Below are 16,484 nucleotides of genomic sequence, written 5' to 3' on the forward strand. Positions count from 1 at the left end.
GCAGCATGCAGACATTGAGTAGTTTCGTGAAGTGGGGTACACTGACTGAGCTGGAGATTGACAAAGCTGGACAAGAACTACACAAAGTGCTGCAAGCCTGATGAGGCTAGGGCCGGCCATCCAAAAAAAAAAAAAAAAAAAAAGGTGTGGCAGCATTGTCTTACTGTTGCCAACATAGCCAGGTGCCTTTTTTACAAATACAAGTTAATTAACAAATATATACATTTCCTTTTGAATCTCAAAAAGAAATTTTTAAGATGAAGGAAATTAGTAAGCCCAGCACCTCACACCCTCTTACTCAAAGTGCAAGCATTCCACTCTAGTGGAAGAGCCATGCCAGGACCAGATTTGGCTACGTGTGTGGTTTTGCGACAGCTTATGAAACAGGCTTTGCGTCTCCTCCTCCCAGCTTTCGTGCTTAGCTATAAACTGCCTTATAAAGAGAGTTACTGTTACGAGGCAGGCAAGTGACTGTTTTTTTCTGAACCTTTACTTTGTCTAATATGTTTCAGATTTCTGCAGTCTCTGCCAAGCTTTTCCATTCCCTTTTTTTTTTTTTTTTTTTTAAGACATAAACCAGTCTTATGACTGGAATGGCATAGCCAAGAAAAACAATCTAGGGCTGATTTTTAGCATTACATAACAAGGGGTCAGTTTAAGGAAAAAAGCTAGGTCCAAAGCAGCAGGTTGACTGCAGTTTGTGCAGCAAAGAATTAGAGCTCTGAAGAGAGGAAGTCGAGAAACCAAGCCACTGGTGTAGGAGATCTACCTCTTTTCACCTCGGAGCCAATACTTTATAGCTCTTCTGAGCTGATGATATTTGAAAGCTACAGTGTGTGGTTTAGCTTTATATAAAGACTTCACTATACGAGTTTCATTTGTTCTGTACATGGAAAAAAATGCCCTTATTCTAACTGGTGGTCACAAAGAATGCAAGGGAAGAAGAGATGAAAGACCAGTCTCCCAAGGCTGGCAGACCCCCTACCATCACCACATCTTGAATTTAATGAAAGCGCTGCGTGGAAAGGCTTGCATTTCCACAGTCTAATACTGTGTATGTTGAACACAAGCAGGACTCCAGTATCTAAAGCAGCCCATCTGGCACCTTATACTACCAGAAATTTTTAAAATAAAGGAAGAATTCAGGTATTTAGCATTGTATGTCAGGAATGACCTCTTCCTGTTCCTTTCCCCTCTCTAGGCAAATTTCTACCAATTGCTGGTTACCTTCCATTCTGGCTGACCAATACGAAAAGTTGAGGTGCTGCTATTTTAAGTATGCAAACTCTGTTTGTTATTACATGTTAATTAGAATCATTATCATATCTACAAGCCTATGTGAAATGTCTGCAAACATACCTTCATCTGCTTGACTGTGTATCGCATCGTTCCAAACGGTCCATCTTTCATGAGCTTCTTCCCCACAACTTTAGCTCGGATCACTGTCATAAGAGAGGAAAAATAAAACAAATTATAAACAACTTTACACAACACTTAGGCTAGACCCTCCACTTCAAAAAAGCCACTTAGATAAATTGTTCTGTAAAATAAAACAAAACTCCAGGCCAACCTTCCTCTCAATTTATTCTAAATTTCACACACAACAAAGGCATGTAAAATGGGATGCCAAAGCAAGTATTTATTTAGAGGAAATCCAGTTCTGTGTGAGGAATAAGAACAAGCATTATTTATGTTGAAATCTCACTGAAATCTGCAAAGCAGACTATAGCTGGGACCAAGACAGGTTAAAATCTTTGCACCAAGCCACTGGGATGAAGTTCACATTTAATGTCTTAACTCTTAACATACGGAATGATGTTCAACAAGATACTACTTTTAAATTGTTCTTTGGGTGCCCAATGCAGCTTCTGTTTCCCAATAACCATAACAGTACAGCACAGCACACTGGAATATCCCATATCTGGGGACTTCACTACAGCTGCCACCTTTCAGATACCACAAAACTCCCAACAAATGGCTCCCTTGAACAAATGGCTACTGTGCAAAAACAGATTGTTCAGCAACCATCAAGCCCACAGTGAAAGCTGCCAGGCCAGCCAGAAGCCACCTGGAAGACAAACTAAAGCTGACCCATCAGACCTCACGTACACGGCACTTCATTTCTTCATGGATACTAAGGGGCAGTGTGTGTGCGCGCATGTACGCAGCATCCAGCCTGACACCGATACCTCCATTGTACCACAGACACCACAGCAATGCCAACTGAGTCCAAGCCATCATAGATAAGGTTTTTGAGGTCCCTCAGATGGATCTAGTGGGTAGTTTACAGTCAGTGCTTAATGAAGAGTTCTCCTGCTCATCTATTTTTGGGGCATTCCACAAAAAAAACCTGCTGTTCCATCAATCCTCTTTGAATAAGTTTTGCAATCACCTGCTCATCTCAGCAGAGGAGCAAGGCTTAGTGACAGGGCAGGCATTATTCAGCTAAAGTCCGCTCCCCTAGAACAATCGTTATCGTATTATACAAGCACCAGAAGTGGCTTAATTTTTACAGGAGCTGCAGAAAATGAGATTGGAGAAGACCAATCCTGGAAAGAATAAGGATCACTGTTAGAAAACCCTGTACCCCAAACGCCACTCATACAAACATCAGGACAAAAAATTAAACAAGGAACTCAAAATTCCATCAATCAAGAGAAACATCGAAACTACAATATAATCATGCAAATCTTACCTAAAATCTTATTCATCGAGCTTCTCATTACAAGGGCTATGAAAATATTTCCAGTAGAATAATCCAAAGAATGCAACATACTCGTAACACAACTGACAACGTAGCAGTTTTATATAAATCCCCCAGAAACCCCTTTTTTGAGGAAGAAGAGATATCAGATACTTCTGCAAAAAGCTTGTATCAGTACACCATTGCTAACAACACACCTCTGCTGAATATATGGCCCAATGGTTCCAGACTACTGAAATCCAGCAACTATAAAGGACCACATGCATCATTTCCTCTGAGCCTATGAAGGTCCTGACCATAACTCCCTGCACAGGACAGAGGTACTGCTTTCACAGCAACCTTTTGCAGCATTTAATCTGTGTTTTGCTGCATGTATCATATTAATGCATCACAGAAAACAATTCATTAAAAAGCAGGAAGGCATGGAAGGGTGACAAAGAGGTGGAGGTACTCCTTTGCAAGCAGGAAAACCTAACGAGTTATTAATGAGGCAAAAAGCTGTCCCAGCTTTCTGAATAGTCTGAAGAACAGATTTAAAGGAAGAGACAGGTCTGGTTATACACACCAGTTCCTGCAACTTTGTTCCATGAGAATGGTGTGAAATGAAGACAAACTCACTCTGCTCTGATTTATATCCTGTGCTTCAGCCAGACTTGTCAAATAAATTTTAAACTAGGTAAGACAGTCCTGCTGGCTTTGATTCAAAAGACCAACAAAACCTTCATTCATTGAGTGTAAAACTTCATTCTTAATTTTTTTTCAAACTTCTATTATCCAACGGCAGTAAAAGTCAGTACAATTTTATTGATTCTTCTATTTAACAAGTTGTTCAGACTTCGATTTACTCCCTTCTTCAAAATGTAGTAGCTATACTGAAGCATGTCCTTGAGGACTACAAATACCTTTAAAGAACTAAGTTCTTCCATTTGTTGCCCCAAACTACCACCACCACCAGTGAAGCTACAAAAACCAGACTGCCTAAGGGTCAATGAGAAAGAACACAATTTCTTTTCGGCTTTGTGAATTCTAGGGCACTTCACTAACACTGGAGTCTATAGCAAAGGGCGTCAAAAGTCTTATCTTAATCTATTGCATATCTGACACACTGAAATTAAAAAACCTGGTGTTTGCCCAACACATCTGAAATCAACAATGAAATCTTATCTCTTATTGACAATGATAAGAAATATACTAAAGGCAATGTTGCAAAACTCTAGGGTTTCCAAACCAGAACACGGTTAGCATAAAAGATGACAGTCACATTCCCAATTGCTGAGAAAGTATCTAAAAACCCATTTTCTTCATGTACTTCACTGCTAGGTTGGCAGCCCTTTAACTTCTAGTTAGAGTAGCACAGCCACTTCAGAAAGAAACCAACTTTGATTTATGGACTAATCAACAGCTTCACCACAGGACCAAAGATTTGAAATGCACATCTACACTGGCATGTAACAGCATCCCAATTTCAACTAATGCTACCCTTGCAAGCAGGTGGAAGGATCTGTATTTTCTTATTATTGTTCCCCAATGAAGTTAGAGAAGAACAACCGTCCTAGCAAATTCACCTAGTAAAAACCATGAAAAACCTTAGTGTGGGCCGTCACTTCAAGCCTTTTGCAAATGGGTCAAAGCCCTCTGTATCTCAGAGAAGTTGCCTTTATCACCCAAATAGTAACTTTTCTAGGTAAGTTCCTTCCTTTACCAAAAAGCTAGGAATGAACGAAGAACCCACCCTGCCTCATTTTTCCCATACTAAAGGAAAAGTCAAGCTGTTAGCCAAGGAGCAGAGGATACTCCAACTTAAGTCTACCCCCTGTATTTTGTGAGGCTAAATTCCCACCCCCTGGGGATTAGATGCGTCTGGGTAACTGGAGAGAAATGCCGGATGGACAGGACTGCCCAGTTTGCTCTTGCATGTCCAGCTTCATCACCCTAAGCCTCCACGCATGAGAGCCACTTGCAAATTTGCCCAGAACAGAGCTCCAAGCTGCAGATCTGCAGCCAAATGTTTCCCAGTTCCTGTCTTTGCTCCTCCAAACCACCTCTCACCAGTGATACTGCTGGACCACTCTTCACACCCAGTCAGAAGATAAAGAACATTATTCCTAACTTAGCAGGGGCCATGCATACTTGCCAGAGGAAGTTTTCACCCTCCGCAAAGCATCAGAAACCTACAGTATTTCTGCTGCAAATTCAGTCCGTGTTACATTAACAAAGTCAACTGTTTACTTCTGGGGACTCCTACTGCTTGAGCAGAATGAGGCAAAAGGTGCTGTGACTGCTACCCTGAACTCCTTCCTTCTCCCTGAAGCTATATTACAGTCCTGCTATTACTGATGGGAAACTTTATCCCACACAAGTGGTCACCAAAATAGCTGCATATTTTTAAACCACAATTCCTTTGAAGTCCTGCCTATGAAAATACTCCGAGATGAATGTTTCTCAGTACTTTGGGGTTTCAGGTCGGGTCACTTTGTGGGACTGCAGCAGTTGGCAAGGTCTCATGAGTGATTTGTAATTATTTATGAAAAGTTAAATTAGATGAGGATATAAATCTTGATAAGATAAGCATGGCAGCCATACCGTGATTCAAAGAGGAGAAACATATGCACTTCTTCTCAACATTTGACATGGTTAAAAAAATGAGGGAGAGAACAGAGAGAAAGAAAACCAGATATTTAGTTGATATTCTAAAAAAAATTACTAAGAAAATAACAACCTGCTGTGTTTGTTAGATGTATCTCTTGAATCCTCAATGTATCACAAATGATTAATGTATTTATCTCTTTTCCCTTGCCTTTTTTTTTTTTATGTAAACTAGATTAGTGCTTAGGAAAACAGAGATGGCTCAGATTTACCAGAGGACTAGTATAGCGCAAGCAGCTAATGGTTTCTATTTCACTGGCATCTCTAGCGTGGTACAAACTGTCTGCATGTGAATGTGTACACACAAATACACACAGAAATCACATCTTTTTCCAAATATCACTGGATGAGGTCTTATAAAAGGCAAACAAATCAGAATGGGCATAGGAGAAAAAGGCCCTATGCACTTTTATTTGCCCAAATGCACACATATCTAACTAAAGTACTCTAACTTCATCCCTTACTCTGTGGCCATTTTCTCAAGGACTCATAGGAAGAATAGGCCTAAAGGTAAGATATGAAGCAGAAGGGGACACTGGCTTTACAGCTGAGATAGCAGAGGGCATTCTTTTCATGAGGCAAGGAGTAGACAAACAGGCAATGACCGATGTGAGGAAAGTGGACATGTGAGATTAAGACAAGCATTTGCCAAGCTGAGGAAACAACGTGGTGAAAAGACTTGTAATTACCAAGTCATTTCATCTAGGCACACGCTAGCTATTACATGTGTAGTAGCTCTTTTTCCCAACTGAAAAGCAAAGGCATCAACTGTCTTAGTTCAATCAAGCCTGTGTCCTTTATCGGGGCCAGCCACTAGATGGTGACACTATCACAAATCTCACCTTACGTTAACGAGAGGGCAGTGGTACATGCACAACCTACCACCACGAATCCCAATTGCATGCCCAACTGCACCATGAGAACCAGATCTTTCATGCAAGTGGGCTGATTGTCATCCATGAACAGTATCTTAAGTGGAGGCACACACCCTGTAGAGACCACGATTTGCTCCAAACTCATTTCCATTGTGACCAATTTTCATGAATGGCTCAGGAGAATAACAAATGTTACACTTCTCATTATTGTTTCAAGGATTTATTTTATTGCTGTGCAATATGGGTATTTTTAATTGAGAGATTTGGCTGAGACGCATGCTCACTGCCTTTAAGTAAGTGAAAGATGTGGAGGATTTTGTTTACTAATGGAGATACAGGGGACAAGTTATTCTCCCAGTCCATTCTTTGACATCCAAATAGTGGCAAAATAAAATATATGGGGAGCAGCAACATGACCAGGAGGCTGAAGAAAGGCTCCCTCTATCCTGCGGCCACTGACTACACCAGGAACTGGACAGCAAAAACAACCCCCAACAGAACGGTGCACTTGGAAACGCTACCGTAACACTAGACACAGGACATGCCAAGGAGGATGGTTGCCATTTTATTCATCCAAAGACTATACAAGGGCTCACTTCCAAGAGCAATTTACTGAGAACTTTTTACCAGCTTTACTAGCAGCTCCCTCATTCAGCCTGTCTCACAAAAACTCCTTACTGTGCTGGTACATGCTGGAGGGCTCATATCACACAGGGCTAACACAGCTGGTATGTTTAAGACTCTTGAGCATACCTAGCACACTACTGAGGTATCAGTTTATTCCGGCATTTATGGGGGTGTCTGCTAACCTGGTCAAGGCAGGATGCTTTTACACATAGATTTTCTAGCATTGGTGCTGATGGTGCTGCTAAAAAGACAGAATTGCTGTGTCTGCCTTGCTCACACTCTCTCTCATGAGCTGCATTCCTTTTCCCACCCCCCTGGCTGATCTGTGAGCAATTATTACCAACACACTTGGCCTCCCTAATAACGGAGGACCATAACTACAAGTGGATTGTGTCCTTTGGACTGGAAGTCTGGCCCAGCTATATGCAGCCTCTTGGGAAGCTCCATTAAATTGCCTGGTGGCTGTAGGCTTGTATGAGAAATAAGTGGGTGGGGCCTGCTTTGGAAGGGGCACAAGAAAAGCAGCCTCTCACCCATTCCTCCACTTCCACAGCAAAGAAGAATGGAGAGGCAAATGCTGATGACAGCAGGGGATTCATGAGGGAAAAAAACAGATATAAGTCTCCAGTCTGTCTGATGATCTGTCTGTACTGAAAGTCACCTCCTCCTACATAACCAAAATAGAATTCTTTTATAAATTAGAGTATTGAATTTGAAGGCTTCTTGCAAAGCATGATGAAAAAATACAATAGAGGAGCTTTCTCTTGCCTCATTCCATCACGACCTCCAGCCAAAGCCACAAGAGCAAAGCAAACCTCTTTTGCGTTGTCTTGGAAGAAGCGATATCCAGCTGTGCTGCTACACAGCATCACCAGAGAACCCCATCAAGAAAGCAAGAAAAGGTAGTGAAGTAAGAGTTGGCTGCTGGCTGCCTTCCTCTCATACCCCCCACCAACAAACTAGCTCCCATTACTGACAGTCCAAATCTTGACCTCTTGCCTTTTCAATGCACTCTGAGGAACACTGACTGAGAAAGACCACCACCTTCTTGACACCAATCACCTCTACCAGACAGACAGTTGCCACATAAATGCCACACTGGAAAGGACTTGTGCTTACTTCAGCAAGCGTGTTGGAACAGTTTGACTAACAATGAAAGTCTAAATAAAAACAGGAAAGCAAGACACCCAGATAACTTTCCTTCCCATTTGCTAATCAGAACTATGACATTTACTTTTGGCCTTTGTTTTACAAATCCAAAAACCTTTCCCTGTCTGTGGCATAGCAAAGCTGTTTGAAGGCCACTCAAAAAAGTGGAAGGCAATTAAATAGCCTCACCCAGACCCAAGCTCTGTCTAAAACAACTGATCACAACTGCAGTTGCTAAATATTAACCTGGTTTCCCACCCCTGCAGATTTCCTTGCCACTGAGAGCCTGTTTGAACAACACACTGTACTGCTTGATTTCCAGCACTGCAAAATAAGGAGTGATACAACTCTTTCATACAACACTATGATTGCATCAGAGCTCTCATCACTTCAAAAAGTATAAACAGCTCTAGAAGGGCTTTATTTGGGAGAAAGTTAATCCTCCCAACAAGACCACAAATTAAAGATGCAAGGTTGCATAAAACAAGTAGAACTTAGTTTGTGCTTGGCATTTCACCTGTAGCTTATTAACTGGATACAATTCTTCTGATGGCAGCAGCAGCAAGCATTTTTCTCCCTCCCCATACGGTGCATCTCACCCCATGGAAGCCCAAGCTCCCTTTGAAATACATGAGAATCGGAGAGAAAGGAGAGGTCTCTGTTAGATAAGAAACTGCAAATTCTCTTCTAGACATTTCATTCAGGTTCCTATATGCAATTTTGTTGAAGACTCTTCAGCTGCCCCCCACTGCCCCTGCATCTAAATCCTGGTGTTAGTTCCCTTGCTTTCCCATCATACAGATAGTCTGTTTGGGGGATGGAGGAAAGACAGAAAGGAGGAGGAAGAAAATGCATTTATATCCATTTACAAGTAGAATCTTTTAGGTCCATGCGTAGATGGTATGTTTCGTGACAAGGGAGACTAGCTTCAGGAGATACCTTGTGATAAACACAGAGAAGCTAAAGGAAGGAAAAAAAAAAAACCCAACGTCTGTTGTTACTAGCTATTACCCCTACGAAACTCAGGGAAGCCAGGTAGGCCCAAGAGATTAGCCAGAACAGGCACAGAGTGTAGCTAGTTGAGTCACAAGAGTTACACGCATCACTACGTGAGTCTCACAGCTTGTGTCAACAAAACATTCTAGGTTTGCTACAGATGTAAGCAAACAGAGACACTGCAGACTATATAACAAGCGTGCCTACAGCTTTGAGAAACCTCTAGTAAAAGAAAAAGAGAAACCAATGTCATTCCTGCCAACTAGCCATTTCTTGGTCTCCTTTTTGGCAGGCTTTTTTTTAACTTTCCACTTAAATATTTTTTAAATAGTTACTGAAAACTGAATTCAGGCTAGAAGCAAAAGGCAGTAGGCAAGTATCAGAGTAAAGGAAGGAAAAGTGATGCAAGTGGAGGGAGGGGAAGGGAGTGTCTCATGAACAGAGCACAGTAGAGAGGCACCTTGCACCTCTCTCCAAGGGATGTTTTCAGCGGAGTACATTTTGCCTCATTTTGTGCCACTGACCACTGCAAAAGAAAGAACTGCTTTCAGCCAAGGTTAGCAGTGTTGGAAAGATGGTTGTCAAAACCAACACACAAAAGCACTTCCAAAGCCAGCTTACAACAGTGGATAAAAATAACAAGCATATGACTCCAAGCTGGTCAGGCAATGCTCAGCTCAAAACACCTTTTCCATTTTCTTTTGGTCTACGTAAGATTTGTGCAATAAGATTTAACTCAGTCCTCACTTCCAGATCAAGTACTTCTAGACAGAGTACATACAGGACGAGGGGAAGACAGGCTGAGACAGACAAGGCTCTGGTTTCTCATAGCTCTTTGGAATTATTCGTAGGATCCACAGGTCTAAGCATTCCACTCAGAGAATATGGCAGAGCTAAAGTGAGACCAATTAGGGGCAAATGGAAACCACATGCGATTTTAATGAAACAAGGAGCTGGTGCACATGGCTTACTGCTGCAGGAACATTTACTGCCTGAAAGGAATGTGCATCTGGCATTGATCGTTTCCCAACCCATCGAGTGAGCAGTAACATGGAAAGCAAATTGGAGCATATGATGAGAGATGAATTGCCTAAAGAAGTACAGTTAGGGGAGCAGCCTCTGCAATGAGAAAACATGTCCTTTGCCTGTGATTTAGTGATATAGTTGCAAGTGAGGCTGATCTTTCATTTCCACAGATCATGATAATAAACTGCAAGAATAAGTGCTAGAGTGACTAAAATGGATCAAGTGGTATTTTAAAGAACCTACTACAATCACAGAAATCCCATTCTGGTTCACATGGGGCAGACTTACTCCCTTGAGGTCATGGGCACTGCTTAAAGAATAAAGTACTGTTGATCCTAAGCAAGGGTAATATACAGTCCTCAAATGCAATGTCTGTTGCTGCAAGTATTCAAATGATGTTGCTTTTACGTGTACATCAAAATGGGTACACAGTGAGGAGATTTGAGGCTGAAGAGGCAGTGTAGACGCACCCTTCAGTTCCATTTTTTCTTTTTCACCGCAAATTTCCCAGGAAGTTTCAGTTCTGCTGAGAAAGAAAAGTCCTTAGCCTGCAAAGCTGTAGATAAGTTGTTCAATTGGGATATGGTCATTCCTTCTGCAAGCTGTTGTTTTGCAGCTTGGTATCTGGTTCTCAGAACAAAACCACTATCTTCACCAAGCAGCCAAGAGACTGCTCGCATACATCACAAGAGGAAGGGGGGGAAAGATGCTCTGACCCAGCACTCAATCATATATACAGTGAATGTCCAGGGCTTGAACCTAGTAGATGCTACTTCGCATTTCATGTAATAGTGAGACATCTGCAAAGCCAGGCACATAGAACTGGCATGTCTTTTCTCCTTAGTGCTAGATTTCCCCTGTGGGATACCTGGAGTTAACAAGCATAATAAATTCATCACTGTATTTTTCAAGGACGCAACAGAAAATTCTTGAGCCAAATCTGCCTATTTATTAGTCTTCCTTAACCCACCATGCAATCCATGAATGCACTGAGAGCTCACATCCACATGGTCCAACAGGATGAGGAGGAGGAAGGAAAGTCCTGCTAAAGAGAACATCTGAAAGCAGTTTTCTTCTGCGCGTTAGAAATAGGGCAGCTCTGACAGCCCATGTAAACCTTTCAAATCAGGGAGTATCAAAAGCCACAGGCCAGGACACTCCCTGCTTCAGCAACTTACTTCAGACGACTCTCCTTGCTTCAGCACCTCGCCCAGCTGGGACAAGTGCCAACATTCTGCAAGGAGGCTGCACTCCACTGATCACATGGTTTACACTCAATTTTGCACGTAGGAGCTAGAGAGGAAGAACCCTTTAGGAACATGTATAGATTTCAAGGGTACTGGGTGGGCCTGCAATTCCTTCCTGCATTAGAAAACTTGCATTAAACTGATAGGCTAAGCAGCTGCCCATGCCAAAAAGGTATACGTATTTAACCACATCAGGCCTACATGTGCTGCTCTGCTGTTTCTATTTGCACTGGACCTGACAGGACCTAGTATTAGGCCTGCCTGACCCTGGAATTAAACCTGCATTCAAACAATTTCTCCTGTGAGAAGCCAGTACCTTTGCCTACCATTCTTGAGCCATTGCAAATTGTTCACAAGCTGACAGCCTCTGCAGACTGTTCACATACACTGGACGTGTCCATGACACAGTTCTGATTTATCATAACGCTTAAGGAATTTACTAATTGACCATTTTATTAATGTCTATTATGTAACCACAGTCATTAATACTATGTAGCTGAGCTTAGCTACATGAAGAATTTTACCCTGGAGTCTGAGCACCATGTAAACACTTAGTTGTAGCACTCGGATCCTGATTCAGTGTTCATTAAAGCAAGTGGAAAACCTCCCTGAGCCCTGAATCAGCCTCATGTGCCACAATTCCTAGCCAGACTACAGGTCAAGGTCAGGACAGTATCAGGGCAAACCTCACACTGACCGAATTGCCCTCCTATCCAGAATTTTCCAGGATCCCATGTAGTGCCCTGTCATAACTGTGTTCCAAAACATCATCCTTCATTTTGGACCTTCAAAGGGATATTGAAGGCCAGAAGAACTCAGTGTTGATTTGTTATGGGAGTAAGGTAAAAAAAAAAAAAAAGGAGAGTGATATGAGACATCTCATGAAAGAGGTAATGAGAAGACCTGGAAGTCTAAGAACATCTATAAGCAACAACTCTTTAGATGAGTAACATAAATACTGCACACTATACATCCTCTGGCTCTGAAGACACAGGATTTTCCCTGTGCAATGACACAGAGCACTGACAGCAGAAAGGGTAGGCAGACACTGGCCAGTTACCCTTCTTTTTCAAACAGTTTTCTCAGAAACTCCCTGACTGTCCTACTGACAGACTGGCCAAAGTTGTTCCATAGAAATTGCAGTGGAGAGAGAAACAGGATAACCACCTCCTTCTTTTATTACCCAAACTTCCTTCATACAAACTTTTCATCAAAATTTCATGTTCATGAACAGCCCAATAGGCCAGAATCAGAACAGATTTCCAGAAGTTGCATGTCATTACTTGGACGCTCATATGCTCCTGGTGCTCCCAATGAAATATTAATGAGATATGACTCTTAGCTAGACTTATGTAAGCACAGAGAATACACTGAATGGTTAACAGTGCCTGTCTACCACCAGGTGTTGACTTTTTTCTTTTGCACAACAGATGTTTATACAAATCCAAGACTCACCCATACTGTTTTATTCCTAGTCAGTATTGCTGATTAGTGGAGGTTTTTACATGGAAATTCTCAAGTCAGACCATGCATCTGATGCAGATTTACTTAAAGTGAACCTACCAGTCAGTTAGCTCATCTGTGCTACTGGAGTTTGAGAGCTTCATAAAGTATTCTTACCAAAAACTTTCATAAAGTTCCTATTTGGGGGAGGTCAGCCTGCATTCTGGTATCACTTCTTAGATGTCCTTCTAACTTTTTAGAAAAAAAAACAAAAGGTCACAAGACATGGTTGGATAGTCATTTCACAGCCGCCCTGGCACAGTGATTGCTATTTCTGAATGCTCTAAGGCCCATTAACTGTTTTGGGAGGCAGAAGTTCCCTGGACACTGCACTGCTGAATGTTTACAGATAAGGGTAATCATTTCCAGGGCATACACTGAGCCTGACTGCTTCCTGCCTATCTAGGTCTCCTGAGACATTGCTGTAACAGGACTACTTTGGCAGAGTAATGAACCACCCTCCCAACAGCCAGCTTTTCAGGGCTCCAGTTAAGCTCACACCTGGAACACAGGTGTAAGCATGTTTAAACATTGACAGGGAGGGAACTAACAGAAACACAAGGGGAAATACCTTGTCTCAGTCCAGTGGCAGCAGCACAACCACAAACTTGTTTGTTCATTAATGCAGCAAACCCAAGGAGAACTGCCCATTGCCAAGGACTGGAGCAAGCAAAGGGTATGTAGATTTGTGTTTTAAAGGGAATTCTCAGCATTCAGAAAAAGCTAACTGTAAACCCCAGAGGACTAATGAACTGGAATCTCTCCCAGCTTGAGAGGTAGCATGTAACCTGACCAAAATAAGCACTTCCAGAAGGGGAGGCTGTTACTGTTAAACCATCAGGGATAGGACTGGTAGAAATGTTTCTGGAAATGCTTTTTCCTGTCAGGAAACATGGTTTTACTTAAGTCACAAATTTCTAAGGAAAGCATCAACTTCAGCAAAATTGTTTTTTATTTTTCTTCTCAGAAAAACTGAGACCTATTTTCATCCTGAATCAGCATTTCTCTTCAACTGCACTTGAAGTCTAAATGTTGATGTGAAATGACATGTTCGTTCAAAATGAACATTTTGAATTAACCCTTCAAAACATTAGATTCAGATGCATCAGAATCACTTTTTCCAGAAAATTCCATGCTGAAGACCCTGATATTTTCATTTTCCCTCGCATTTCAGATTGAGTAAATTTCCACCATTTCAAAATTCTCTACGGAACAGAAATTCTGACCCTCTCCAGCAAGTTTCTAGACTCCTCTTTCACTGTATAAATCAGAGGTGACAACAAGCTCTAATGACAGAAGCAAGAGTAAATTCCATTTTCCCCCCCGTTTTTCAGAAGCAGCAAGTAAATTCATACCAATGAGAGCTGCAGGTGCTGAGAACTGGCATAATTTCAAAAAGTAAGCCATTATCCCCTATGATCTCAAAAAGTATCTAAACTAAAATAAGCATTCAACATCAGAGATCAGTCCTTTAATTCACTGTGCCAATAAAAGTCTGTCGACACTGCAGACTGTAAATGAACGTAGACATACTAGAGCTATCTTTAAAAATCAACTTAGGATACCACAAACACACTAATTTAACCTGTTCCTCAAGTAAAACATTGGCCTGCTGAGTGCTTGTACTTTGAGACCGAAGACAAGTCAGCAAGTCAACTCTGTGACAAATGCCTTCCTACTCTCTTTTTCCTTTCTAGCTGTTTCCAACATTTTGAAGCAGTATTGTTTGATTGCAGGCTGCTTCCTGAAGCTGCTTCCTTCAACTGCCTGTTGAACCCAGTGGGAATCTTTCCACCGATTTTAACTGGAGCCGGATCAGGCCCTAAATAAGTAGTGGTGGAATCCCTAGACTTAGGAACTGAACAGCTGTCTCTGCCTTTCCGAAAGAAAAGAGGGAAAGTTATTCCTGCAGCTGTTTTCCCCTAAGTGCCTTCACTCCAAACTGTAACAGGACTGGAGGGAGGGGGAGAAGGTGGAATTTTAATAACCCATTAAAAAGGAGCATGGGCCATTGCGCAGCAGCTCTTTCAGTTCTACTCAAGCAGGGTCAGTGCTGCTAGGCTCAGACAGCCCTAAGGGCACGGGAAAAGTCCTCTTCTTGTTTTCACATCTCATTCACAGAATGGATAACGAGGGGGAGGGAGGAATCAGCTTTTGGGTTAATTAGCACGATGAACAGACAGCTGCATTGTCATTAAAAGTTCAAGAAGTCATCAGGGTCATCACTGAACTGCAAGATGTACACACACGCGCACGAGGCACACGTCTAAGCCTGGATTTTTAGCAGCCTTGCTCAGCTCTGATTTTCCACTACCCCAAAGGAAACACTTTGAGTCAAGAACACTGAACTGTTGTAGCTCTGAGAAGACAGAAGCACAAAGGCACTCCCTCTGAATAGCAGTTGTTCATCCCCTTGGAACTGCTTAATTTCACACTTAATATACCAACTAAGAATAGTTACACGGCTTTTTTTCCCCTGAGAAAAATCAGAGGTGTGGCTTACCAATGTATAGTTTCATCTCTCCTTCTAATATTCTATGGGATAAGCAGAACCCCAGCTAACAAAACCAGGCTATTGGTGCACACTGTGCCTTCCACTGCTTCCTTCCACAAGCAAGGAAGCTGAGGAAGTGCAAGTGCATATTAGCAAATCCAGAAATGAGCATGTATGAATAATAATGAAAAGATAAAACCTCTAAAATGACCAGGACTGCTATTAATAAGGTTTGGAGCAGTGCTAGCCTCAGAGTCACAAGTTGGCTTAAAAACAAAACCAACAAATTATCCAACTATGCAAACCAGCCACAGATTACATTCTCATTGCCACAGTTTGCAGTAACATTTTCTGGTAAGGGATTTTAGTGAAAATGCAGCAAGTAAGGATTCCCCTGCCACCTTCCAAACAGGGCAGGGAAGAAATACAACCTTGAATAGTTGAAGCATTACTGCTTATACAGAAAGCAGACTGGCATTGCCCAGTCTTGTCAGCTGTAGCTTTGCTGCCAATACATTCTAAAACCAAAATGGGGCTGAAACCACTATCATTATAGTGAAATCTCACCAAAACGTAGTTTTCCTTTTCTGGGTGAAAGGAACACAGATCCTGCTTGCTCTTGCTATTAAGTTGGCAGGCAAACACGTAGCTAGCTCATGAGTGTATAGTTCCATTCAGTGCTTGGTCTTTGCCAAGGGAAATTACTCTGGGAATACAGGAACGAGGGGGTTTTTTATTTTAACCATTATAGCTCTGTTGATTCCAGTGTACACTGGTTGTCCACATTACTGAATTTCAGTATGTTTATGACAATACAGCTGTTGCAGCAACTCTAGTGGAGATGTTCTCATGAGGAAAAAATAGAATAAAGAGATATAGTCCAAAATTCAGAGGGGAAGCAACATGCTTCAATGCATCAGCATTTTGGTTCTAATTGCCCAAGATGGCTGCTGTGAGCTCTGATGGATTTCACCAGAGAAGGAAGTCCAGGTGGGCTAAGCAGCTCCTCTTGGAAAACTCCTTTGAATTCTTTCCCTCCCATTCAGGACTCTGGGTACTTTTTGGAACAAAACCTGCCATATTTTTCTACCGTGTAACCTGGTGGTGCTGCCTCGAAGCACCAGCAGAATAATCTTTCAATAACAACTTCAGTCGATCTTTCCTTGTTGGTCCACATATATATTGAGGAATATATGCTGGAAGGAACCCTGCCATGT

General features: G+C 41.9%; 2 protein-coding genes across 3 annotated transcripts in view; one reads left to right on the forward strand and one right to left on the reverse strand.

The window, feature by feature from the left end:
• Nucleotides 1–16,484, forward strand: part of SYN3 (synapsin III) — a 208,747-nt gene that overhangs the window by 80,546 nt on the left and 111,717 nt on the right. The window lies entirely within an intron of this gene.
• TIMP3 (TIMP metallopeptidase inhibitor 3) overlaps nt 1–16,484 on the reverse strand; it is a 42,894-nt gene that overhangs the window by 11,203 nt on the left and 15,207 nt on the right. Inside the window, exon 2 of the mRNA XM_076338884.1 lies at nt 1,360–1,442. Coding sequence (XP_076194999.1) covers nt 1,360–1,442 — 83 coding nt within the window. The remainder of the gene's footprint in view (nt 1–1,359; nt 1,443–16,484) is intronic.

Source organism: Aptenodytes patagonicus, chromosome 1 (assembly GCF_965638725.1).
Source record: "Aptenodytes patagonicus chromosome 1, bAptPat1.pri.cur, whole genome shotgun sequence".
NCBI classification, from domain to species: domain Eukaryota; kingdom Metazoa; phylum Chordata; class Aves; order Sphenisciformes; family Spheniscidae; genus Aptenodytes; species Aptenodytes patagonicus.